The sequence below is a fragment of the Petaurus breviceps genome, unplaced genomic scaffold (genome assembly GCF_028583685.1).
Source record: "Petaurus breviceps papuanus isolate PSGF00001 unplaced genomic scaffold, PetGlider_PUasm1.0 175, whole genome shotgun sequence".
Lineage (NCBI taxonomy): Eukaryota > Metazoa > Chordata > Mammalia > Diprotodontia > Petauridae > Petaurus > Petaurus breviceps.
This window is the reverse complement of record NW_027185764.1, coordinates 15,993,900-16,020,820: the sequence shown is the minus strand read 5'-3', so window position 1 is coordinate 16,020,820 and position 26,921 is coordinate 15,993,900. Positions and strand designations below refer to the sequence as shown.

General features: G+C 43.4%; 2 protein-coding genes across 4 annotated transcripts in view; one reads left to right on the top strand and one right to left on the bottom strand.

Annotated features, from left to right (window-relative positions):
* LOC138158996 (lysosomal alpha-glucosidase-like) overlaps positions 1 to 22,927 on the bottom strand; it is a 71,458-nt gene extending 48,531 nt beyond the window's left edge. Inside the window, exons 1-4 of the mRNA XM_069085351.1 lie at positions 22,810 to 22,927; positions 6,300 to 6,352; positions 3,800 to 4,357; positions 2,073 to 2,218 (exon numbers count right to left, since the gene is read on the bottom strand). Of these exons, the coding sequence (XP_068941452.1) occupies positions 2,073 to 2,218; positions 3,800 to 4,330 (677 nt within the window). The 5' untranslated portion in view covers positions 4,331 to 4,357; positions 6,300 to 6,352; positions 22,810 to 22,927. The remainder of the gene's footprint in view (positions 1 to 2,072; positions 2,219 to 3,799; positions 4,358 to 6,299; positions 6,353 to 22,809) is intronic.
* The window catches only part of MAFK (MAF bZIP transcription factor K), an 18,323-nt gene continuing 11,878 nt past the window's right edge, over positions 20,477 to 26,921 (top strand). Inside the window, exon 1 of one of the 3 annotated variants that reach the window (XM_069084829.1) lies at positions 20,477 to 20,505. The gene's annotated coding sequence lies outside the window, so the exon portion shown is untranslated. Of the gene's footprint in view, positions 20,506 to 23,031; positions 26,908 to 26,921 lie in introns of those variants that run through there. The other 2 variants (XM_069084828.1, XM_069084827.1) reach the window with 2 other exon arrangements.

Sequence of the window (26,921 nt, the reverse complement as noted above, 5' to 3'; positions counted from 1 at the left end):
ATCTATCACTCTGTAACACAGTATCTCAGTAAATCTATTACATTTTCTCTAAGAGCTGCTATATTTCTTTTACCAAAGTGTTTCACCAATGGCTGAATGTTAACTATATCAATATACATATATATAATATAAAGATATTACCAACCACTGAAAAACCAGCAGCCATCACTATTGGGTTTCCAAACCATGACTCAGCCATGCTGGTAAGGTTTGGACTTTCATCTTTAGCTAATGATAGGGTGGGGAAAGAAGAGAGAGAGAGATAGAAAGAGTGTGTGTGTGTGTGTGTGTGTGTGTGTGTGTGTGTGTGTGTAGGTGGAGTGGGTGGATAGATTCAACAATGGTTGAGTATCAAAAAGGGAGAATGGAGTTGACCCCAAAGCCAGACTCAGTTCTGATCTCAAGTGGAGGTGTCAATTGTTTCCTCTGCTAATTAAAGTTTCTGTGGAGGTGGTTTTTAGTTGGGATTGGGATGACAGGAATTCTATTCTAGTGAGGTTAGGGGACACTCGGGCCCAGAGTGAAAGACGAGAAAGGGGAGAGGTGAGGTGTGGAGGGAAGAGCTAATGACTTCTAGTCAGTCACTGCAAAAGGAAATTGAGCACAGAACCCAGAGGGAGAAAAGTCAAGGGTTTTGTCTTCTGGGCTGATATTTCCGACTCTTGATGTGGTATGCTTCTGGCTTGGACCACAATTACTCCTGAAACCCTGGCTCTTCTGCCAGATGAGCTATTGCCCAAAAGCAGAATATCTTCTCAGGCAGTGGACTTGGCTGGGAAGAAAGAAGTTTGGCCCCAAGTTAGCTTCCTGGAGAGAAGGCATTCAGAGAGGGAGCTCCCTTCCTCACACCCTACTGAAGGCAGTGTGGTGGAGGGGAAAGATCACTGGACTGGGAAGGAAGGCACCAGACTTGGCTCTACAGATCAGCTGGGTTGATCAGTTTGAGCAAACCATCTAATTTCTTTGGGTTTCAATTTCTTCTTGTGTAAAGTTAGAGGGTGGAACCACATGGCCTGTAAGGCCCTTTCTAGCTCAAACAGTCTATGATTTTTTTGTTTTGTTTTTGCTTTTTGGAGAGCAGTTGGGGTTAAGTGACTTGCCCAACGTCACACGGCTAGTTTTTGTGTTAAGTGTCTGAGGCCGAATCCGAACCCAAGTCCTCCTGACTCCAGGGCCAGTGCTCTATTCACTGTGCCACCTAGCCGCCCCCAGTGTACATTTTTTTTTATCTCCACAGTCCCTTTCTGCTGAGATTAATAATAAATAATAGCTAACATCTCTATGCCTTTTTAAGGTTTGCAAAGCACATTACTTATATTATCTCATTTGATCCTCAGAGCGCCCCTGTGAGGTCAGTTCTATTGTTATCCACAATTTATAGATGAAAAAATCTTACAGGTTAAATATATCTGAGGTAGGATTTGAACTCAGATTTTCCTGATTCCAAGTCCAATGCTCAATGTACTATATGCCACATGGCTACTTCTCTCTGAGGTATAACATCTCTCCAAAACTGTATGAAAGCAATTAGTCCTCAAGAAAGTAAAAGGCCTGCAGTGAACTCAGACTTCGAACAAAAGAGATCTTCCACAAGTAAACAGAGGTCAAGTGGAAATGATGAAAGACATCTTCTCTAATCCATGGTTCTAGATGTCTCTAACCTTACAGGTCATTCAGTACTCTAGAGCAATGATGTCATACTCGAATAGAAACAGATCACTGCAAGATGCATGATGACTTAGAAAACCACAAATTAACATTATATATGCCTTATTGTATTTTTACTTATTTTTGTTAAATATTTCCCACTTATATTTTAATATGGTTCGAATTTAACATCTAGAATACTCTAGTACTCTAGACTGCTCTAGAGTGCAGCATGCTACCTGAGCCAATGTAAGGCTGGGTCTAAAAACATGAGTCAAAGTCTGATGATAAACTAACCCACTCCTCTCAGGGGCATCCTCAGGAACAGGTAGATCAGGGATGCAGGCCTTTACAAAAATGGTGGAAGGAGAACATATGCAAACACTCTCAAATGCAGAAAGAGAAAAACCAGAGGGAAGTCTCACAGTACAACTCCTGACCCCCGACGTTTCACCAAAATTCCAAAGGGATCCCTGGAGAAATCAAGGCTGTAGAGGGGATTCTCTGCTTTTTTCGTGGCTGGAGGAACTTCCAGAGGTACCTCATATCTGGAGTTGTTGGGATCAGTTAGCTGTGACAAAGAGAAGGACAGCAGAAGTGACCATGTGGCATTTAGGTTGGACATGCATCCTCACATGTGGAAGGCAGAAAAGGGGGCCACTGAGAGGTTGCTTGCAGTGGATTGAGGGGTAGGGAGAGAAGGGAATCTGCTGAGTCTTTCTATGAGTCAAATAGATGAATCACCACCCCACCCCCACCTTTTCCCTTTTCCCCACACCACCATCTCATTTCTCCTATCTCCTAGGAACAGTCTTCCTGACGTCCTCATCTGAAAGTTGCCAGTCACACTGGCAGAGTGAAGTGGGAGGTAGCTGAGACCAAGAGAAAATTGTCCAAGGCGTATATTCTGGGTGAAAGCTTGGAGACAGGCTAATTTCTAATTTCAGGTCCCACTTTTGATACACACGGGCTGTGTGGCCACAGGTGAGTAAGTCACTGAACCTTCTAAGGGCCCCAGAAAGCTACTGCTAAAAAGACAAGACCAGTGGCTGATCAACATCAGGGAAGAGTAGTTCTAGACTAGGTGGTCTCCACCCCAATGAAATCATGGGTCTAGGCCTTTGTAGTTGGCTTCCTCATCAGGAGGGCTTGGGTTCTAGCTGCCACTGGCATAGACTGAGTATGGGACCTTGGGTAAGTCAAGGGATCTCAGTGTCACCAGGCAACACTTCAAGACCATACTTTGCATAAGTTGACAAGCTTGCTAGACGGAATTTCCTCACCCAGAGTTTCTTATTGTTGCTGTTCAGTCATATTTGACTCTTTGTGACCCCATGGACCACACTGTCCATGGGGTTTTCTTGGCAAAAGGGGTGGTTTGCCATTTCCTTTTCCAGTGGATTAAGACAAACAGGCTAAGTGACTTGTCCGGGGTGCCACAGCTAGTAAATGTCTAAGGCCAGATTTGAACAGGGAAATTATAGGTCTGTACTACTCTCCCTTCCAGTTCAGGGTTGAGGGTTGAGAGAAGAAAAGAAGCTAGGAGAGGTGGAGGTGGATTTCTATGAATTTTTATATCAAACCTAAAGTTAAACTTATCATTTTTAAGTCAGGAACACTTTCTGTAATAGATCCAGAGAGAAGCCCCAGGTGACCCCAGTATTGCACAGTGCAAAGAACTGGACTTCGAGTGAAGAAGACTAAGGTTCAAATCCTTGCTCAGCAGCTTAGTGACCTGTGTGACTTTGTTGTTGTTCAGTCATGTCCAACTCTTTGTGGTCCCATTTGGAGTTTTCTTGGCAGAGATACTGGAGTGGTTTGCCATTTCCTTCTCCAGTTCATTTTACAAATGAGGAAACTGAGGAAAATAAGGTGAAGTGACTTTCCCAGGGTCACACAACTAGTAAGTGTCTGAGGCCAGATTTGAACTCAGGAAGCTGAGTCTTCCTGGCTCCAGGCCTGGCATTCTAGCCAATATTCCCCCTTGCTGCCCCTGTGTGTCCTTTAGAAAACAATGTAATTTCACTAGGCCTCAGTTTCCACATTTTTAAGATGAGGAAGCAAGACTAGACTGAGATCCGCCAGCTGCCTTCTAGCCCTACATCTATGATTCTACTATCCTATGACGAAGAAAAGGACATAATTCTCCCACCTTGATGTGCAGCCGGGTGTCTGTCTCCAAATCCACCTGTAGCTGTAACTCTAGCACATCGTGGGGGTAATAGGTCTTCACTGTCCTCGTCAGCACGCCCAGGAAGCCCAGCTCAGTCCTGTTCAAAGTCTTCAAGGTGTAGCTGGGGAAATCAGGGGGGTAGAAGCACCATGGTGGCCTTCCTTGGCTGCTGCTCTGCAGGAAGCAACAACCCCTCTTCTGGCAGAGTTCTGGGGTCACCACTGTGTCCCATTCAGGGTAGCAGTCAAATCGCTGGGACTCAGGAACAGAGATACACTTCCCTGGAGGCTCCACAGGAAGTCTTCTCATGCTCGTGGCCCAAACGGTACCCCCCACCAGGCCAGCTCCCACTATCACAGCCACCCCTAGCCACTGCCACCTGAGGAACAAGGTCTTCTTGGCAACAGGGGAGCCAGGCTCGTTTCCCTCCTCTTCCTCTTCTTCTTCCTCCTCACCATAAGGACCAGGGGCATGAGTCACACGGGTAGGCAACTTGCGGTATGATTTCATTGTCAGTTCTGAGGATGGAGAAGAAGCCTGGGGAGCAGGGAAATTGGGAAAAAAAAACATAAAAGGAAAATATCTTAACTTCACAGAAGTGCAATCAACAGAAATAGAAAACCATGATTGTTTGGGGACACTGTGTATTTCCTGTTGGCGACCCAAAAGAATGCTACCCTTAAAAAACAGGAGCAGGGCTCTCTCAGGATTAGAGCACAGATTTGCCTGGAATCTAAATGCTCTGTTTCTCAATCTCCGGTCCTGGGACTCTCCTCTTCATAAAAGGCTACAAAATACAATAGGCTCGAAATATAAATGGATAGCCAGGAATAGCAAACCAGGGAGATCTGTTATTATGTGTCCTGCACACCCAAAACACTGCACCTGGGATGGAGGTAATCTAACTCCTTGTTATTACTGGGAATGTAGGAGAGGGGTAGGATGAAATTAATGGATTTCTAGATAATCTAGAAAATTCACTTTTAGCTGGAGTTTTGGCTTTCTCCCTAATCAACAAATCTAGACTGATGGTGGTTGGGCTGTAACTTGGGTGGCTAGGTGATACAGTGCACAGAGCACCAGCCCTGGAGTCAGGAAGGCTCATCCTCCTGAGTTCAAATCTAGCCTCAGACACTTACTGGCTCTGTGACCCTGGGCAAGTCACTTCACCCTGTCTGCCTCAGCTTCTCATCTATAAAATGAGCGGAGGAGATGGCAAACTACTCCCATCTCGCTGCCAAGAAAACCCCAAATGGGGTCACAAAGAATTAGATATGACTGAACAACAAAGGCTATAACTTGGGAAAGACTTAGTTTTCTAAGCTGGTAAGACAGATCTGAGTCTCATATTTATACATGTCTCCCATCAACCTCCAAACCTTTCCAAGGCAAAGGGGTGGGCTTACTCTTATAGATTTCCATACATTTCAATTCAATGTAATCCAATTCCACAAATATTTATTAAGCAACTGCTGTCCTGGCACTCTCCTAAGTACCAGAGACATGAAGCAAAGAAAAAGAAATGAACCAGGAACTCACAGCTAAGGTAGTCCCTTTGTCATTTCTTTATCCCTAAAAGGTCGCCTTTGATGTTTATTTGAACCTGATTTTTCCTGAATAAAAATGGAGAATGGTTGGTGGGTGAGGAGAGAATATGTTGTGATTTGCACCAGGTTCCCACTGTTGGGAAGCTGCTTTATAGAGTGGAAAGAATATTCACTGTAGAGTAGAAGACAGGTTCAAATTCCACTGCCAGCAGTGCCTATGGAGCCCAAGGAAGCGTAACTGAGGCTCCTGGTCTCAGTTTCCTTATCTGTAAAACGAGGGGCCTATATCTGATGGCTTCTGAGCCCTCAGCAGGGCCCCATCTTGCCAGAGATGCTGGGTGAATGTTAGAAGGAAGATATTCTGTATAAACCAAATCTTCTACCCTTTTGCTAATGCCCAATAAGTTAGGTCCAAACACACTCAGAGAACACTACTCGGGCCACCTCTGGGCTTCTTTGTCCATCTGAGATTCTATTTCTTCCTCCTTTCTCCGTAACTGAATTAAAGGACTAGGCGTATGACTTTCATATTAGTCATATGCGGTGCTACCCAGTGCTATTAGTTACCTGGGTGTGGCTACTTATGGTTCATTTTGTTCCCAAATGACAGAGCCTTGTCCCCAGTGCCTTAGAGAGTGAAGCCTTTGAACCAGGCTCCTGACAAACTGGATGGCCTTGAGCCACTCCCAACATCACTGTCTCAGCCTCCTCTCTGTATGAAAGAGACACTTGGCTCTCTCATTGAGGGCATGATCAGGAAAACCTATGCAAAAGTATCCCACCCGTTCGGGCAGTAACAGAACAAGGCAGCTAGGGAGGTAAACAGAGGACAAATCAAACATATATTGACATATCAAACAGCCCCGCTGGAAACTAAGGGATTTGTTTAAAATGCCTGCTTTTATTATGAACATGGCTGCAAAAAAACTCACCTGAGAGGAAATTTTTGCAGAGAATTTGCCTCTAGCAAGAGTGGGAAGAGGCCCTGTGGAGAGAAGAGGTTATGTGAATAAATAAAATCATTTTCTTTGAGAACTTAACTTTGCAAGAATTTTGCAATCACTAATCTGTGTTATGTGTTACACACACACACACACACACACACACACACACACACACTCTTTCTCCCCGCCCACCCCAAATGTAGGATCCCTGAGGACAGTTTTGTCTTTCTATCTCTTACACCTAGTACCCTGAAGATCCTGACAAATAGTAGGTGATGTTTGTTCAAGCTTAAGTTATTTCATTCTTCACTCTTAAGTTATTTCATCCATTCATTCAACATCAACATTCAACAAGTCTTTACTCATTGAATGAATCATCAATCATCTGTAGATAGAGAAGTCAACTTCCATTCCTATTCCCCAGTCCTACTCCCCAGACTTAGCTGGAAATGTAGGGTTAGGGACATCATGTTACTTCCCCTATGTTATAAAAAGAACCCTAACATATGGCTCTTCCCAAACCACAACCAATCTCCTTTGTCTGAGAAGTTGGGATTTAACCATAATCAAAATGGGCAGTATGGTTTCAACAGTGATTCCCAAATGGAATGAAAGAAACACACCATCCTCTCTCAGATGGCCATATAGAAAAATCTCCAAAGTGGATAAATATCTTCTTCTCCTGGGGCCCTATCTGACCTTTGGACATCCAGTTCAAATGGGAGACACTTGGGAAGAAGATCCCCATTTTACAGATGAAACTGAAAGAAGCCAGATAATTTACCTAGGATCACAAATCTAGTAAATTAGGCAGGATTCAAACTCAGGTCTTCCTGACTACACATCTAGCACTCTATCCACTGAGTCACCTTTTTACTCCTAAGGAAAAAAATACACTTTGGAATCCACATATAAGGTTTTTGTCCATCTATTGAGTTTGGGGGATTTGTTGTTATTAAGGTTTTTTTTTAAGCGATCATCTCAAGAAGAACAGAATACACCACAACAGGGAAAGAAATCTGACCAAGTCAGATCTACAGAACCATGGAATTTAGGAGCTGCAAGGGGCCCTAGAGACCAGCTGGATTTGGCAAAATATAGTCAGAGGACAAAATCCAGTCCTCTGTTTTATGTGGTCCATGAGCTAAGAGTGATGAGCTTTTTTTTACATTTTTAAATACCATAACTTTATTTTTAAGATGTGAAAGAAAAAAAAATTTATTCTCAGTCCACAGGTGTATAAAAACAGGCAGCTGTCCTTAGTTTGCTTCCCTACCCCCACCCTTCATTCTAGTTCAATTCTCTCATCCTAGAAAGGGGAATCTGAAGCACCATGGAAGGAAGCAGCTCTACCCAAAGTCACAGAGCTAATCATCAGCAGAAAACCAGCACTATTAACCTGGGCTTGTTAAATCCCAGGGCTCCTTCCAACATCTTTGTGGAATCAGAAGATGATCCAAGTAATAAGAAAGAACCTTGCAAGAAATCCTCTAGTTTAAACCCTATATGAGGTCAAGACCCACTGTTTAAGAAGTGCTGAAGAGGTTGTTAGTGGAAAGTTTAAGAAGCCCTGTTTCTAGTCTAAAATCCTCGTGTATCAATGGAGAAACTGAGGCCCCATGGAGGTTGTGACTTTCTCAAGACTGTTGCTGTTCAGTCATGTTTGATTCTTGGTGACCCTTTGGGGTTTTCTTGGCAGAGATACTGGAGCAGTTTGCCATCTCCTTCTCCAGTTCATTTTTACAAATGAAGAAACTGAGACAAGCAGGGTGAAGTGACTTGCCTAGCTAGTAAGTATCTAAGGTGAAATTTGAACTCAGGTCTTCCTGCCTCCAGGCCTAGTGCTCAATTCACTGGGCTACATATCTGCCCTTCTAAATTGCACCATAGTAGTAATTAGAAGAGGTTCAATTTGAAACCTGGTTCTCTGCCTCCAAGGGTCAGCTGGCTGGAACAGTGGATAGAGCACTGGGCCTGAAGTTAGGAAGACCTTAGTTCAAATCCTGTCTCAGACACTTTCCAGTTATGTGACCCTGGGCAAGTCACTTAATCTGTTCACCTCAATTCCTTAATCTGTACAATGTGATAGAGAAGGAAATGGCAAACCACTCCAGTATCTTTTCCAAGAAAACCCCAGATGGATTCACAAAGAGTCAGACATGACCAAAAAACAAAAAACAAAAAAAAGACTCAACAGTTCAACCTCTCTAAATGCAAAGTTAACGGGTGATCTTCCCCATCCTGTTTACTTCTCCTCAATCCCTCTTTTTGATTCTTGACCTTGAGGTTTAATTCAATCAAGGGAAGGACAAAAATCTATCTCTTTCTCACCCCTCTCCCTTCTTCTTTTTGTCTAAGCTCCTTTTCTGAAAATAGGGCTCTTCCTGTTGGACTCTGGTATACGAGTCACAAAACCATAATAAGTTTTCATTGTTTTACTTGCAAGTTTATTCTGTCTTCATGTGTTTGCCAGCTTTGGCAAAAACTAAGTGGTGTTCCATGCTTGGAAATTCTGTAGGCTCCACTGGGAACAAGCTTCAAAAACTGTCCAAGGCCAATTCAATCAGTGAATGTGTGGCTAGTGTCAGAATGTACTATACTGTAAAACTCAGTCTAACAGACATGAAGGACAAAGAAACTCGTGTGACTATAGATCTGTAATAGGCATCATTAAAAACAGGGGCTTTTACATGGGGTCTGTGGAGTTTTAAAAAATACACTTTTGATTAATGTATTTCAATATAATTGGGTCCCTTCATAATCCTTGGTATTTCATTCTATGCATTTAAAAACACGGGGCAGGTAGGTGGCACAGTGGATAGAGCACCTTGCCTGGAGGCAGGAGGACTCATTGTTGCTGTTGGGTTGTTTCAGTCATGTTTGACTTTTCCTGATCCATTTGGGGTTTTCTTGGAACAGATACTGTAGCCACTTCCTTCTCCAGATGAAGAAACTGAGTCAATCAAGGTTAAGTGACTTGCTCAGGGTCACACAGCTAGTAAGTGTCTGAGTTCTAATTTGAACTCAGGAAGATGAGTCTTCCTGACTCCAGGCCCTGAACTCTATCCACTGCACTACCTAACTGCCTGAAGACTCATCTCCTTGAGTGTGATTCTGGTATCATACAATTGCTAGCTGTGTGACTCTGGGTAAGTCACTTAACCCTGATTGCCTCAGTTTCCTTATTTGTAAAAAGAGCAGGAGAAGGAAATGGCAAACCACTCCAGTATCTTTGCCAAGAAAACCCCAAATAGGGTCACAAAAGCTGGACTCAACTGAAACAAACAACAACAACATTTAAAAATTCTATGAAGAGATCTATGGGCTTCACTAGACTGCAAAGGGGTCAAGGGCACACAAAAAATTAAGAACCCCTGCATTAAAATAATAACTAACAGCTACAAAGTATTTTTATCATTAACAAAGCATTGTGATGTTGTGCTAATCCTATCCTATTTTGCAACTGAGAAAACTGAGATCCAGTTGGGTGAAGAGTTTTGCTCATAGTCATATGGCTCATAGTAGGAGAGTTAACATTTGAACCCAAATCTTCCAGCCTCCATCTGACACTACAACCACCATACCACACTATTCCGTTAACTAGCAGCTCCTGACTTTGTGAGATTATGTCATTTAACTTATCCAAGCCTCTGTTTTCTCATCTGTAAAATGGGTATGGTTATATTCTCCTCCTTTCAGAGTTTCTGTGGATAGAGTGCTTTGTAAACCTTGAGGCACAGCAGAAATGCAAGTTATTATTTCAGAGGGAAAACTGTTCCTATGTAATGGAAAGAGGCCAAGGAGGCTAAGCTGGGAAGTTAAAGGTCCCTCCAAAGCACCTAAACACAAAATAGAACAGAACAAAACAAAATAAAAACTGTCCTCGATTTTTTTTTCTCTTTCCAGTGCTTTTCCAACTCCTTTATTCCACAGAATGAAGTGTTAAGTTTTGAGTTTGACTGGAACGGGATGGGGTGGGGACATATGAAGAGAGGAAGGAGGAATTCAGTATTGCCTGGAAAGCCTTGACTGGTTTAAACCAGAAAGTGACTTGCAAATAATTTTCATAGGAAAAAAAAGTTAGGGGTTGGGGGTGGTAGACTGCAGTGGAAGAAAGCATATTCATTCTGGGAAAATAGCCCCAATAGGAAACAGCTCAAATTTTGTGCTTCCTGCTGCTCTGTGATCTATGAGCTGGGATCTTTCTTTCTTTCTTTTCTTGATCTTCCCCTTTCCTTTACTTTGGGACTCATCAGAGGACTAATAATAGGAATTTGAACTAGAAGGAAGCTTAGAAGTCATTTTACAGATAAGTAAATTTTATCTTAGAAAAGCAAAGTGACTTTCCCAAGGGTCACACATCTAGTATGCCTTTGAACCCTCTGATGGCAAATCCAGCACTCTCTTTTCAAAACTGCCTCCCGTGAAAGGGGAATATTCTGAAATTTGGCTATAGGGATAAACTGGTCCTGGAACCAGGAATGCCAGGATCAGAAGTAGGGTGAGCAATAGGAGGTGGTAGATTTTAAAATAATAATAACTTGTATTTTAATAGTGCAAGGTTTGTAATGCACTTTTACAGATATTATCGCATTTGATTCTCACAACAACCCTGGGAGGTTGGTGCTATTATTATCCCCATTTTACAGATAAGGAAACTGAGGTAGACAGAGGTTAAGTGTACAGTGTCACACAGCTAGCAAGTGGCTGAGGTGAAATTTGAACTCAGGTCTTCCTGACTCCAAGTTCAACAATCTAGAGGAGTGGCGTGATTGCAGAAATCTGCTATAAGAAAAAAAAAAAACCACCCTTGTGATCTTGCCCAGTCTAGCTTGACCCAACAATATCAGCAGATGATAAAACTGCTCTATAAAGGACTTCCTGAGGAAGACTTTAGGAAAGTGATAATGGCTAGAAAGTCTCACATCCTTTAGATTCTAACCTCTTAGAAGTCAGGAATATGTGTTTGCATGTCCTAAACTACAAGAACACATTTTATATTTTCTATAGGTATTCACTAATGCAACTGTTGATGTAGGTTACAATTGGATTGACAGAATCTAAGAACTCTCATGAGCTTATACACCTTTGCATCTAGGTATATGTGTGTGTGTGTATATGTATGTGAATATATATATAGTGTATATACACATACATATAAGAAGCATAGTTTATATTTGCAAAGTCATCGTTGCGTATATGTATATATTTATGCATCTTTGAATAAATGTATATGTGTATCTATACACATAAATAAGATTATATGTTATATATACATATATCTTTGCATCCATATAGTTGCATATATACATCTTTGAATGTATACATGTATATGTGTGTATGGATATATATTTGTGTGTGTGTTTACCCAGTGGGCTCTTGAAAGACCAATCAGCACGTTCAATTTCCTTGGAAACCCCTAGATACATGTTTTCATATGTATCATGTGGAATGGTTTACATGTTACAATGGCTAGCTCGTTTGTATTTATTTTTATTTTTAAAATTCAGGATATAAAGAACTGTTGATTCATTAAAATAGCTTCTTTCATTTAAGAGAGCAATTTAGAAATGCATAGGAGGGTTCTTCAAGCAAAATGCCCAACTAAGGAGATTTTATAGTTCTGGACTTGGCTCTTTTAATAACTATGACTTTAAGCATGCCACAGAATAACAGAATCTGAGCTCAGAGAAGGATCTCAAAGACCATCTAGTCCAATCCAAACCTAAAGGAGAGAATTCCCAGATAAGTGGCTATCCAACCTCCCTTTGAAAACCTTCAGAGAAGGGACACTCCCAAGGTATCCCAGTCTACTTTTGCCAAGTCCTAAATTACGGGAAATTTTTTTCCCTCTAGCAAGCCCCAAGATATAGATAGATAGATGGATGGATGGATGGATGGATGGATGGATAGATAGATAGATAGATGATAGATAGATAGATAGAGCTAGATTGATGGACATGATATATATGTACATATATGTATGTGTTTATATATGTACGTATATATGTATGTGTGTCTATATATGTAAAATCTATCTATCCATCTAACTCTGCCCTCACTATTCCTAGTTCTATCATCTTAGTTCAAGCAATGTGAGCCTAATTCTCTTCTGTAGGAAAGCCTTTCAAATACCTGAAGGCAGTGATGATGACATCCCACCCCAAGTCTTGCCTTCTTTGGACAAAACATTCCTAGTTCTTTCATAGAGGTTAGAATACTTGGGGGGGGGGGGAGAAGAATACTTGAAAACAGGAAGACCTGAGTTCAAACGCTCATTCAAACACTTAGTGACTATGAGACCCTAGGCAAGACATTTAACTTGCCTCAGTTTCATCATTTGTAAAATGAGGGTGATAATAGCATCTACCAGGGGGTTTTGTGCAGATCAAATTTTTATACATTTATTTATATGTATGCATGTTAGTCCATACACACATGTATACATATATGTATATAAACAAAGATGTATTTTGGCCTAAATTTCAAAATGTTATATATACATATTTGTAGATAATGTTTTAAAAACCTTAAAGATATATATGTATGTGCATGTGTATATAGTATATATATATTCATATATACATATATGTTACTATTATGTTTTTTGATGCAAAGTATTAATAAGGCACAGTTCCTACCCTAGTGCTACTTAGTCCTGTATGGGTAAATGACACATATACCAATAACTATAATACCTAACTGAATGAGAGATGGGCAAGTGAAGCATTATGAGGATTAGGTAGGAAGGTTTAAGAAAAAATAAGCTTTTCAAGCTTCTAACAGAAGGATAATTAAGCTCAATATGAGCTCAATATTAAGGATCTATAGTGTACAGAATACTATGTTATGTGCTGGGGAAGGCACAAAGCTTATATAAGACAGGGTTCCTGCCTTCATCGAATTCATAGACTAGTAGGCGGGTATGATACAAGCACATATATGTGAAATATGTATTACATCCTATATTCATTTAGGTAGGTACAAATAATCATAGCTGATATTTATATAATACTTTAAGGTTTGAAGAAATGTTGTGGATACATTATCTCATTTGATTCTCGCAACCTTCTTGTGAAAGTACATACTGCAGGTTTTATTATTCCTATTTCACAGATGAGGAAACTGAGGCTGAGAGGTTAGGTGAATTGACACTGGTCACATAAGTGGTTAAGCATCTGTGGTCTTCATGAGTCCTAGTCCAGTATTCCTGCTACTACATCTGAGAAAATGCTGATTATTGGATGGTGGGGGAAGGGGAGGGAGAGATGGACGGGGATAGAGGAAGATACTGCAATTGGGCTGGACTTTGAATGCAGAATAGAAATCTAGCAGGCAAAGAAAAGGAAGATATCTCAGGCACAAGGAATCGCATGAGCAAAGGCCCAGAGCCAGCAAAGTATGAATAGGCCGATGTAGTTGGAGCATGGTGATCAGTAGTATGATATAAGGCTGGAAAGACAGGACAGTAGCTCATTGTGGAAAATCTTGAGCACCTGGCTAAAAAAACTGAAAGCAACAGAGATTAATCCACTAAAGATATCTGAGCAAGAGAAGCAACATGAGCACATGTATGCATAAAGGAGATTAGCCTTCCAACAGTGTGGAAGGTGGGCATGGGGTGTAGGAGGAGAGAGGGACATTGTGGAGGTAGGAAGAGCTTTCTTTATATCTAAATCTCCATCTGTTAAAAAGATGAAAACAATGTCTACCACTAGCCAAGAGGAATGGTGTTATAAATTAAATGTAGCGTCATCATTACCATCACCATCATCATCATCTGAACCACTGAGGACCCAGGCTTGTCTTCATGCCATGATAAGGCAATCAAAGAAGGAATCTCCTTCAGGGAGCTATGATCCTATTATTCCATAAATGCATGAATGGCTTGTCAGTCAATAAATATTTATTAAGCGCCTCCTATGTACCAAACACCGTGCCAAAGTCTGGGAACACAAAGAATGGTAAAGGACAGCCCCTGCTCTCAAGGAGTTCACAGTTTAGTGAGGAGAACACATGTAATAAACATCTATTGACAAATAAGATTCTATACAGGATAAATTAGAGACAATCTCCAGATGGAAGGCACTAGAATAAAAGGGGATCAGAAAGGCTTCCTGTAGAATGTGGGATTTTAGCTGGGATTTGAAGGAAGTCAGGGAAGCCAGAAGGTAGAGAAGAAGGAGAGCATTCCAGGCTTGGGGTAGGGGTGAGGGGGTGGGGAATGGGGCAGGATACAGTCAGTGAAAATGTCCAAGGGTGGGAAGTGGAGTGTCTTGTTTGAAGAACAAAGAAGGGGTGGCTAGGTGGCACAGTGAATAGAGCACTGGCCCTGGAGCCAGGAGGACCTGAGTTCAAATCCGACCTCAGACACTTAACACAAAAACTAGCCATATGACCTTGGGCAAGTCACTTAACCCCACTTAACCTCCAAAAAGCAAGCAAAAAAAAAAAACAAAGAAGTCAGTGTCCTTTGAATCTCAGAGTACATGGGGGATGGAGGGTGCAAGGTATAAGAAGACTCGAAAGGTAAGTATGGACAGGTTATGAAGAGATTCGAACAACAGATAATTTTATGTGTGATCCTGGAGGTAAGTAGGGGAGTGATGTGGTCAGGACTGGGGTAGGAAGAGACTTGTGGCAGGCAAACCAACCATCAGACTTTGTAAGTGTCTGTGTATGAGGTGAGGAGGACCTTAAACAGGATGGAAGAATTGTCAGAGGAGACTTTACAAAGACAAAATGGATAGGCCTTGACAACAGATTGGATTGGGAAGAGGGAGATGTGGGAGAATGAGGAGATGAGAATAACACTTAGGTTGCAAGCTTAGGTTACTGGGAGGATGGTAATAGAGAAGTTAAGAAAAGGGGAGGATTTTGCAGGGGAAAGATAATGACTTCAGTTCTGGAAACGGTGAGTTTAAGATGTCTATAGGACATCCAGTTCAGAGACGTTCAATAGGCAGTTACATATGTGAGACTGGGGGCAAGCAGAAAGTTTTAGATTGGTTAACTAAATCTGCGAATTATCAGCATGGAGACAATAACTGAATCTATGGGAGCTGATGAGATCACCAAATGAAATAGTGTAGAGGGAGAAGAGGAGAGGCCTGGGATATTGCCCAAGGATAAATGGCAGCAATGTAGATGCAGATCCAGCAAAGGTGACTGAGGAGAAGTCACATAGATAGAAGCGAACCAGGAAAAAGTAGTGTTACAAAAACCGAGAGAGAAGACAATATCAAGTAGGAGAGGGTGATTGATATTGTCAAGGCTGGAGAGGTCAGGAAGGATGAGAACTGAGAAATGGCCCTCAGATTTGTCGATTAAAATATATTTGGTAAGTCTGGAAGGAGTACAGTTTCAATTCCATGGCTGTTGTCCTTCGATCTCAGAGGGGACCAAAATGACATCACTATGTTAGAGTCAATTACTATGTGTCTAACTGTGGCTGTTCAGGCCAATACAAACTCAGAATGCTCAAGAGTCCATGTGGACGTTTGGGATGGACATTTTTGGTGCGTTTTAGGTGCAGAGGAATCTCTGCCTGCCTTAGTGATCAGACCAGGGCTGGGTAAGCAGACAATTTCTAGAACACCCTTTCTAGCCCCTTCCTCACACCAAGTCAGCAGGGTGAGCCTCAAGAAGCTGATCAGACCCCCAGGGGGCTGCCAACTCCCCCTGCTGCTTCCATTGAGAAGACAACCCTATGGCCTGGGCCGCCTGTGTGCAGGATTATGACTACAGCTCTCAGTGTATCTGCACCTGCTGCTTCATCACTTGCCTGTTGCCACAGGACTTTGAGAGAGGTAAAATGGTATGGGTGATGTTTTTTGATTCTTGCGTAAATTGGATTTAAGTGATGCAGAGCTGCACGAACTCGTTAGCCTCACTCTCTCCTCCAGAGTCATCACAGTCCAGTGGCAGGACAGAATGAAGATGACTGGTGGTGACTCAAGACACAGGGGATGACCTTGGCGTCTTTGATGTCTAACCAAGCTCTAAGCACTCCACGGCGTCGGCTTCAGCTGCCTTCATGGCTGTTGGGACAAATTGTTCTCATTCGCCCATTCCACCAGGGGAAGTCCTCAACATGCTTGGGGTAGACACCCCTCTAACTCACCAATGGTTTTGAGACCCCTCATTTACCCTCAACCTGGTTTAGCTCTTCTGCCAAAATGGTTTGCCTGGGTGTGGCCTCTGTGCACACTACAGCTTCTTAGAGCCACAGGGGATAGGTGGAAGAGGTAGACACCAAAGGTGGGAAGCAGCCCTGAAAAGGACTCAGGTGCCCTCCTACCAGAGGTACTAGTCTTAATAAAACTAGATTGTAGAGTTAAGAAGAGAGTTAGAGAAAAGGAAGTGGAAACTCCTACTGTAGATGGTCTTCTCAAGGAGTTTAGCCATAAAAGGGAAGAGAGATAGGGGACAATATCCACTGGGGATGGATGGAACAAGAGAGGGGTTTTTTGAGGATGAAGAATCATGGGCATGTTTGTAGGCAGTAGAAAAGCAGCCTGTAGACAGGGAGAGATTGAAAATTAGTGAGAGTAGGGATGACGGAGAGGCAATCTGCTGGAAGGGACTGGATGGAATGGGATCCCTTGTGCATGTAGAGGAGTTTGTTGTAGCAAGAAGAATTTCCTATGTTTGGTTAATTTCTGCTAAGACTTAACAGTTATCCCTCCCTCTACATCTATTTCTCCTGACTGACTTTCCCTTCTTTTCTAACTTCTCCACTTTTCACTTCTTTTAATTTTCCCCCCTCTTCTTTCACTTTTCCTCTAGGGACTCATCATTCTTTTTTTTTTAATCAGTTTGATTAATGCCCTTTGTTTTTATGTCACCATTATTTCTAGAAATAGTCCCCTCTCCCCTACACAAATCAAGCCTCCCTTGTAACAAAGAAAAATAGCTAAGCAAAATCATTGGATACAATGATCCATTTCTGACAGTATATGCAACATTCTGCCCCAATGACACTCATTATTCTTAAACAAAAACCTTACAACTGAAAACTGCATTAGCTGGTTTCTTTCCTAGCTTTCTTCTCGATTTTCCATTACCTAGTACCTAATCTTCCTTATGCAAAGATCTGGTCATAACATTCCTTTGCCCAAAACCCTTCAATGTCTCCCAATGGCCCAGTGAGTCAAGTTCAAACTTCTTAGCTTAGTATTCTCCAAGGTCCTTTGCAGTCTGGTGACGCCCAGATCTTTCCGTCCTTTTTATCTCATGCTCCTCCATGATCCTCTCCATGTACTTTATATTCAAACCGGACTATAGTTCTTGCTACCATATTCTAGCCTCCTAGTCTTGGCTTATGCCATTCCTTTGTGTCTAAGATGTCACTCAGTTCTCCCCTTATCTTCCCATCCTTCAATTCTTACCCATTCTTTACAGCCCAAATGAAATGCCACCTCCTCATGAAACTTCTAAACCAGACAGCTATATATGTCTTGCTTACCCAGTCTATTTCACTGACCACCTCTTTTATTTTTAGCGTTTTTATTTTAACTTTTCTCATTCTAAAAAATGATTATTGCTTTATAAAATAACTTGAGATCTGATGTTAAACCTCCTTCTTGCCTACTTTCTCTTGTTATTTCCCTTGACGTTTCAGTGCCATATTTTTTTGTTCCTCCACACATATTATTTTGTTTCATTATATAAAATAGTCAACCATTCAATAAGCATTTGTATTATGTGCCAAGAACTGTGTCAGAAAGGATCCCTGCCTAGTGTGACCTTACATTCCAGGAGAGAAAACATGTACATGAGTACATGTTTATATATATATATATATAAACAATAAATATACAAAGTAAAACCAAAGCAATTAATTATATTAGCAGCTGGGAGTGGGGATTAGAAAGGGCCTCATGTAGGAGGCTGCATCTGAGCTGAGCTCTGAAGGAAGTTATTGATCCATTTGATTTATTTGGGACTCGATTAGTGTGGATGATGATTCCTTAGAAGTGGCCTCGTATTCAAATTCAAAGTACTCAAAAGTTAAAATTATACAAAATATAGTTAAGATTGTTAGCATAGCAGTCAACCCTTAGATTAACTTGGATAGTATGGCCAGGTCATAAACATTGACTTTCTCCAGTGATTCAGACCACCCTTTATTTCAGTGAATATTGTTTATAGTTAAGTTTATAGAAGACTTAAGTCCTGTGTGTGTCTTGGGAGGCATGAAGGATTTTCTAATCACCCCAGCCCTTAGTGACCTTTCACATTTGAATTTAAACATTGTAAGCTTGTCGAGGGCAGGAATTGTCCTTTGTCTCTTTTTGTATCCTCAGCAATTAGTTCTGTGCCTGGCACAGAGTAAGTGATTAATAAATAGATTGATTGATGGTATATTATAGTTATCTAGGCACCTACTACACTCTTGGCTACAAGACTATAAACTTTATAAACATCAAGACTTGTAGTTTAAGTTCAACTCTTCATGACCTCATTAGGGGGTTTTGTTGTGTTTTGTTGTTTTGGGTTGTTGTTTTTTTTTTTTTTTGCAAAGATACTGAAATGGTTGGCTATTCCCTTGTCTAACTCCTTTTACAGATGAAGAAACTGAGGCAAACAGGGTTAAGTGACTAGGGTCACACAGCTAGTCTGAGGTTGGATTTGAACTCAAGAAGAGGAGTCTTCCTGACTCCAGTCCTGGCACTCTATCCACTATGCCACCTTAAACTTATATATTACATTTTATTTATTATATATTATAAATTTTATAATACTATGTTTTTTCTCCCCTCTACCTAGTAGTTGTTTAATAAACCTTTCACAGATTTAGATCACTAACATAAGATGATTGAGTCCAACCCCTTCATTTTACAGATGAGGTACAAAGAAATTGACTGAGTCACCAAGTGTTCAGACCCAGATTCTCTGACCCTCAGTCCGGGGCTTCTCCCTGCTGTCTCTGGACTCCCTCTCCTCCTGCACTGAAAGCCCTGCCAGTCAAGAGAAGACCCGGCTCCAGACTCTGTCTCTGACCATTATATACCTTGGGATAAGTCATTTAACTTAATGGGGCTCTCTCCACCTTCTCATCTGTAAAAGGACTAGGTGGTCTTTCAAGTCCCTCCAAGATGTAAACCTATGGTCCTAAGTAGTTTTTTTTTTCTTTCCATGTTATTGATAGCATTTAAACATTTTTAAGTTCTAAATTCTCTCCGTCCCCCACTCCTTGAGAAGACAAGCAATATGATATCAATTATACATGTAAGGTCGTGCAAAACGTATTTCCATGTTAGCCATGTTGCAAAAAAACCAAAACGTAACCAACGATAAAAAGCAAGAAACAAAAGTGGCCAAAGCACGCTTGGCCGTGAGCTCAGAGAGCGTCCTGGCCTCGCTGCTCCTCAGGGGCCTCTGGAATCGTCCTGGATCCCTGCCCTGCAGAACGCCAAGTATCGCGGGGTAGCACCTGCCTCCAAGCCGGGAGCCCTGGGGTCCTGACCGCGTGACCCGCAGCGGAGAAGGTGCGGGCCTCCAGTGGGAGAAGTGACACGTCCAGCCGCTCCCCGCCTCCCCCCTCCCTCATCTCCTGGAGCTCAGCTTCCTCATCTGTAAAATGGGCATAACGGGCCCTGGCTGGGAGGAAAGCAACTTTGTGAACCATAAATCCCCGTAGGAATGTGAAGTTTTTGTTGTTATAACTTTATTATTGTAGTAATAATCACGTGCCCGGCCCGATGATTGGGGGACCTGGGGGGAGGCAGTAACCTCACGCGGTCCCACCCTTCCAGAGGCTTACACTTGTCTCCTCCCCTCCAGCCTCGCCCTCCCTCCTTCTCCGTCCCCCCCCAACCCCGACGGCCGGGACAGGGCGGGCCGGGAGGGGGAGGGATGTGAATGAATGGGGCGGGTGGCGCCCTCCCTCCCTCGGCCCGCCGCCCGGGTGGACGGGCTGAGGTGACTGGAGGGGCGGGGGGGGGGGGGGAAGAGGCGGAGGCGGGAGGGGGCGTGGCTAGATGACGCGCACTGACGCGCGATCCCGGAAGCGGAGTGTCAGATGCCGAGGACTGGGGGGGTTGTTGTTATTCCCGAAGTCGGAGGAGGAGGAGGAGGCAAAGTGGGAAAGCGCGTCCCCGCGAGGAGTCGCCGGAGCCGGAGCCGCCGCCGCGCGTCCCCGCCGCCGCCGCCGCCCCCCGCCAGGCCCCGCCGCGTGCCCGCGCCCCAGGTAAGAAGGCGGCCGCCGGCGGTTGGGTCGGGAGAGCCGGGGGTAACGGACCCACCGCTGGACGGTTGGGCAGGGGGGGGGCGGGGCGCTTGAGGATGGGACCCGCCCCGATCCGAGGCTGGCGGCGGTGGCCGCCGCGGGGGCGTGGTGCCCCCTCCCCACTCCCCGGGCTCCGGGGTGGGGGGCGTCGTCGGTCCCCAACCCCCTGCCCGGACCCTCACCCCTTTCCGCTCTGCTCACGCCGCCCGCACGTGCTGCCCCCGTCCCGTCCCGCCCGGGCAGGGCCGGCGCCCCGGGAGCTCGGGGATCCTCCCCACCCGCCCCTCCCTCCTTCCCCTGGACCGACTCCTTTCCCCCCTCCCTCTGTTACCCCCCAAATCGCTGAGTCATCCTTCTGGGGGAGACACGTGCCTGGACCCGGGGGCGGAGGGGGAGACACGTGCTGACCGCCCCGCGGAGAGACCCGGGACCCGCACGTGGTGCCCCCGGACCCGGACTGAGCGCAGGGGGCTTAGGCGAACCCCTCCCAGCTCCCCTAAGAAAGCCTCGGGGTCCAGGAAAGCGCCCGCTCCGCGCCCCAAGAAAGGAGAAGCCAGGCAGGGTGGGGTTGGAAAGGGGACAGGAGAAAGTCCGGACTCACTCCCCTGGGGAGTCAAGGAAAGCAGAGGGACAGGCATCGGGCCATGCCGGAGAGTTGGGGGCGGGAGGAGCCTGGACAGGGTGGGCAGCATGCATGGGCGCCGGCCGGCCGGCACTGTCAGTGGGGACTTTCTCCCTAGCCCCGGTGACAGCTGAGCTGAGGTCGGAGCGTCCCTGCTGTTTCTGTTGGGCGTCTGTCACCCGTCCGTCCAGTTGTGCTCCCGGACCCTTGCTCTGAGTCAGGGGAACCAGCTCTCAGCCGATCCAGCTGTATTTCCAGATGTGCAAGTCATAAGCACCAGCGGGTCTAGGCTGTAACTTCACCGAATCCTCTCGGTCACGTTACCCTGACTTTGGGGCTTGGGGGGGGGGGGGTTTCAGTAGAGCGGTTGCGTCCATTTGACACACCACCTCCTACGTTTAGAAATCTGAGGGCACTTTTTAACCGGAGTCTGAAGCTTCTCACCTCGTTACATCTCTGGGGTCTGTCAGATGGCCCTGACATGTTCGTTTCAGCGATGTCTGTTGTCACTAGCTGCCTTACCCAAATACAGTACCAATACGCTTATGCCACCGGCCTATGGTCTCCCTTACAGACCAGCCTACCTGGTTCTAACCTGTTTAGGATATTAAATTGATAGATTGTGACAAGCTGAACTTACAAAGGCCTCTGCCTTGTGCTTAGAGATGCCTCAAGATAAGGTGTGATGGCTTTATGTGCCCAATTAAAAGGCCCCCAGGATTCTGGGATATTTCATTTAGTTTTATTTTCCAGAAAGTAAGTGCTTAGAAACCTAGGTAGTATTTTTTTTTTCATTAACTCTTTTAGACTACTAAATGAAGAAGTTGTTGACCTTTCTAAGTAAGATCATGAAACCTGAGCGAGCCCTTAAGAAAATGGCTGGAGAGCCTGACCCCTAGGTAATTTCACTTGTGCTGACAATCATTTGAAAACCAATTTTGGTTAATGTTTACTCTTTTGGAATTTTAGTCTGGGATATTTGCTCGGACAGGAAAGAGTGGATTAAAATTAAAATATTCAATTAATACCCATTTATACTTGGGTGGTCTATAAGGTAAAGAGTTAAAAAATACATTCTTTTTTTTTTAATTTCCCATTTTACAGATGGGGTACTGAGGCATAAAAAGTGACCTCCTTCTACTCCCAAGAGATTAGTGACAGGTGAGAAAAAGAGACTTCCAACTCCAGTGTTTTTTCCTCAAAAAAAGTGCGTTTTTTAAACTAAATGAGAGATTAGAGAGACATGTCAGATGACTTCTCCAAAATTAAATCTGTTCGTTTAAGACAGCGCTAAGGAACAATGCCCTAAACCCCCAGTCTTAGGTGTGATACTGGAGTATCCCCTAACAGAGCTGACTGGGGGAAAGGGTTCCGGTGGTAGGAGAGAGCCGGAGCCAGGCCAGCCCCGTAAGAGCCGGAAATAGCCTCCATTACCTCTTTACCGTCCTTACTAACCCTCCCGCCCCAGGTTAGCCCGGAGGCCGGATTTGCGCCGAGGGGGGCTAAATGAAAATTTTAGGATAGTTGCCTCCCCTTGTATGTCACCGCGAAGCCCTGGGAGGTCACGTGCATGAGGTTGGGTGTACCCCACGCCCCCTGAGCACCGGCTGCCACCAGCCTGGTTTAGGATTAAATTTATTTACCTTGCTGCTTCCGCACTGAGGGAGCCGGTTCAACTTGTACACTCTCTCTTCCCTTGGTAATGCTGAAAAGCCTTCCTACCACAGTCACTTCCTACAGATGACTGGCATTGCTCCTATCCAATAGCGTTATACACCATCAGCCAGAGGGAAAAGGAATTTAACCCTGTTCTTACCACGAGTCATGCTGTGTTGGGGAAGGAAGGAAGTTGGGAAGCATTGCTTCCAGTGTCATTTATTCCTAAATACTTAAGAGTCTCCACACTTACTGAGTGACTTGATTTGTGTGCTTTGAGCTTCCGGGCTTTGGTGTCTTCAATTAGTATTTCTAGAGTATAGTCTGGAGTGACTACATTGTCAGTTCATAGGAAAGCAGATGTGACCTTTCTCTTTCCTGTCTGCCCTATCTCTGAAATGAAGGCTCTCTTGTTCCTCTTAGTAGAGTTTCTTCTTGAATGGGGTAGGTCTAAAAAAGCAAAACCAATCATGTTGCTCCTCTGGCATTACATACAATACTCACTTTACACAAATAAGCTAACTTCCTATTTGCCAAAACTCCAGGGAGGGCTGAGTAATTTGATTTTGGAAGGACATGTATTGTGTATACCTTGTATTTTTAATGTTATGCTATTGGTTTATTTGTTTGCTTTTTCAAACTGATTTTGGCAGCCGAGACAGAAACTAGGACATCTGCTCCTCAATAGGTTAGGAAGTTAGTTTCTCCTGTGAGCAGTGGATTTTTATGAGGGCAGTGTAATTTGCCTTTATACACACTGTTCTTCCCTCTACCGTTGTTTGTCTTCATGTCCTATCTGTTGGCTTCGTCGACGGTTCTGCTTTATTGGGATCATCTTTAAAGGACATCCTGATATATGCAGATACAGCTTAATGTCACACCCATGTTCAGCTTATTTCAAATTTATAGACATGGTAAGAGAGAAGACTGGATGAGTTTAAAAAACAAACACCAAAAACAATTTTGAAACCCAAGCTTGACCTGTTGGATGGGGACTGGAGGGGGGTGCGTTTTGTGGAGCAGTGTGAATGAATGCTATGCATACAGATAGCTGGGGTCACCACCTGCTGCACATTGGCCCAGAAGGAAGAAGCTCAGCTCCTGTCATTTACAAGATCTATACCTGCTTGTCCATCTGCCATGTTCCCTTTCCTTTCCTCCTGAGATTAAGTCATTAAAACTTTTCATTAACATTTTGGAGGGAGTTTTATAAACTGAAACCAGAAATCCTCCCTAGAATGAAATTTGCCTTCCATACTTAAACACAGCACAGGCTTTAAGGGAGTCATTCCAAGTGTAGCATTGCTTGACTTTCAAGGTGGTTGCTAAAAATGGGAGTTGAGCAGAGATTATTTGGGGAAGGCAACATATACTATGTGTCAGAATTGGCTGAATCCAATTCCTCTCTCTGACACTATCTGGGTCTTCGTCACGAGCCTTTTTCAAACCATAAAATTTTGTCTACTCTAATTCTTACCTTAACCATAACTTCTCTGGTAGTTGCTGCATTTATACACAAACTCAGGCATAGCTGTGATTATTTTCCAGATATTCATTTAAAATCACATTGATAAAAGTTCCTGAGTCTGAAGGTTCGTGAAACCATCTTACTGGATTCAGGTTCTGGTCCATAAAGGAAATGGAAAGCTGGCCAGCTGGGAGAATTTTCTGCGTAGCTTTTCCTTGGAGCAGTAAACAGTGACTCACCCTTCTCTCCCTACTCCCCACCCTCCCTGTTCTCTGTTAATGGGAGTTATGGCTAAATACTTTTGCTTTCCATAATTTACAGTGTCATCATGTTTCCCCTTTATTACTGTTTTAGGAAATTAACAATTGTCACTTGTCTTGGGGGAGAGAGGACACTTCTACAGAGGCATAAGATGGAGGTTCATAGGATCATCGGTTCAGAGCTGGAAGGGACCTTAGAGGTCATGTAGTCCAACTCCCTCATTTTGCAAATGAGGAAGCTGAGGCCTAGACATGGAGGGCTTTGTGATGGAGAACTTTTCTTTGTAGTAGGCAGAAACTAATACAGCATACCTTGGGAACCTAAGAATTATTAGCACCAAAGTTAACTGTTACCTGACACTTTTATCGGCCTGAGATTGTGTATCTCCTCTGTGCATGGTATGTACATACCTGTGCTACATTCATTTCCATTATGTGCTGGGAGATGGGACAGTGTGGAGGTCAGAACCAGGTCAAATGAAACTACAGAGTGTAGGGTGGTAGGATGGAGGTTCAGCCTTCTGACAGCAACAGCAGCTAGGCCTGCTTTTGGGTTCCACTGGAATGCCTCAGCTGCTGATTACAAATGCAGGGTGACCCAACACACATCAGAGTCAAGTAGACCAACATTTCCTGTAGGAGGGCAGGCAGCCAGAGCCTAATCTCCAGGCTACAAATGAGCTGGTCAGGGTGCTAAATGCTAATGATCCTGGAGATAGACAAGGTAGAGCATAGCCCTAGCATCCATGCTTGTGAAATGGAAGCAGAGGAGAAACAATCATGATTTCTTCACTGTTCCAGAATTTTTTCTTACCTCCTGTTCCAAAGGGTTAGAGTAGTACCTTACTGCTTGCTTTACTTAGCAGTACCTTATCGAGTTTGTAGAACATATTGGGGTGCTTTCCAATCAGCTGATCTTGGTTGAATGTCTGCTACATGCCTAGAGCCGTGCTGTCAGACACCTGTTAAAATGTCTAAATCTCAACTTCATATTGCTTGCTAATAGAAGGGTATAACTCATCCGTACAGATTCTCAGTCTTACTTATTTGTAGTAAGTCATTGTTCTACACTTCATCAGCTGCTTTGGCCTTCTTGATTGTTAACATTGTGCACGTATCACTCTTAGAGCAACACTTTATTCTTCCACTTCAGTGCTTTGTGCTTCTGTGTAATGGAAGTCATCACATCTGATAACTGTAAGGATCAGAACAGCTTCCTTCAATAAAGGAGTTTAAAATGATGTGTAACAAGGGTGGGGGGAAAGTGAAATTGAAACTCAAAATGTACAGCTTAGTATTCTTCTATTATTGTGACATCAAAAATAAGATAGTTGTAATCCTTAAAAGTACATAGAACTTTCCTCTTCTCAAGAGACCTCAGCATCTCACTATATAACTTGAAGTATTAGATAGAGCCTATTAATTTATGATCAGTTACTTGATTTTCTTTATGAGGAAAAATCCTAATTCTCTTTGAGCTTGGAAAGCAGAATCTTATCTGTCAGGCAGTCATCACAAAGAGGGTAGGGCTGTGTTAGCATGCTTGTACCCTACAGAGTTTTCCAATGTGACTGTCCCAAAACTAAGACTAAAAGATCTCAGAAAAGGATCTGTAATAGTCATCCCTGGGCTGGCAGGATTGTGCACCTGAACTACTCTAGGTGAGTTGCCTATTCAAAAGCTGTGTCTAGGGGAAGGAAAATTCCCTTTATACTACAGTTTTCCTTTTTTGTACATGAGCACTCATCTTCAGTCTTATATCATAGTTCTATCCTGGCCCCCAACTTTTCCTTCAGATTCTACTAAAAGACGCAGGAAAAGCATGTGGCCTTCCTCCAGATCTCCCATTTATTTGAATTTTTATCACAAAATAATCAGAGCTTGTGATTTTGTCAAAGCCTGTTTATGAGACCGAAGACTATTTATGAGGGCCTTTTTCTTCCAAAGCAAATTAATTGTCCTGTTAAAACTTATTGAATGTATAGTGACATTTAGGTACAGTTTCTGGTTTGAGGTTAAAAGCTTAGATCCCTTCATGACCATTATTGAAAGATTATCCTTGTCCAGAAACTGGTAGACTTCAGTTTATACATTGTGGTAAATACATAAACCTTCACAAGGGATGCTTCTGCAGAGCTAGAGGGTAAAGAAACACTTCATTATTAGCTACAGAGAAGAGAAAATGACTTACTAAATGCAGCAAGAATTAGAATTCTTAATTCCAAGCCCCCACCATGGTTCACTAAAATTCTCTGGCAGTATCACTAAAATCCAGAAATGTTTCTTTCTACACATAAGTATGCCAATTCATGCTAAAATTTTGCCAGTAGATTTTAAGTCAGACATAATAATAGGAGGTTGATACTGCCAG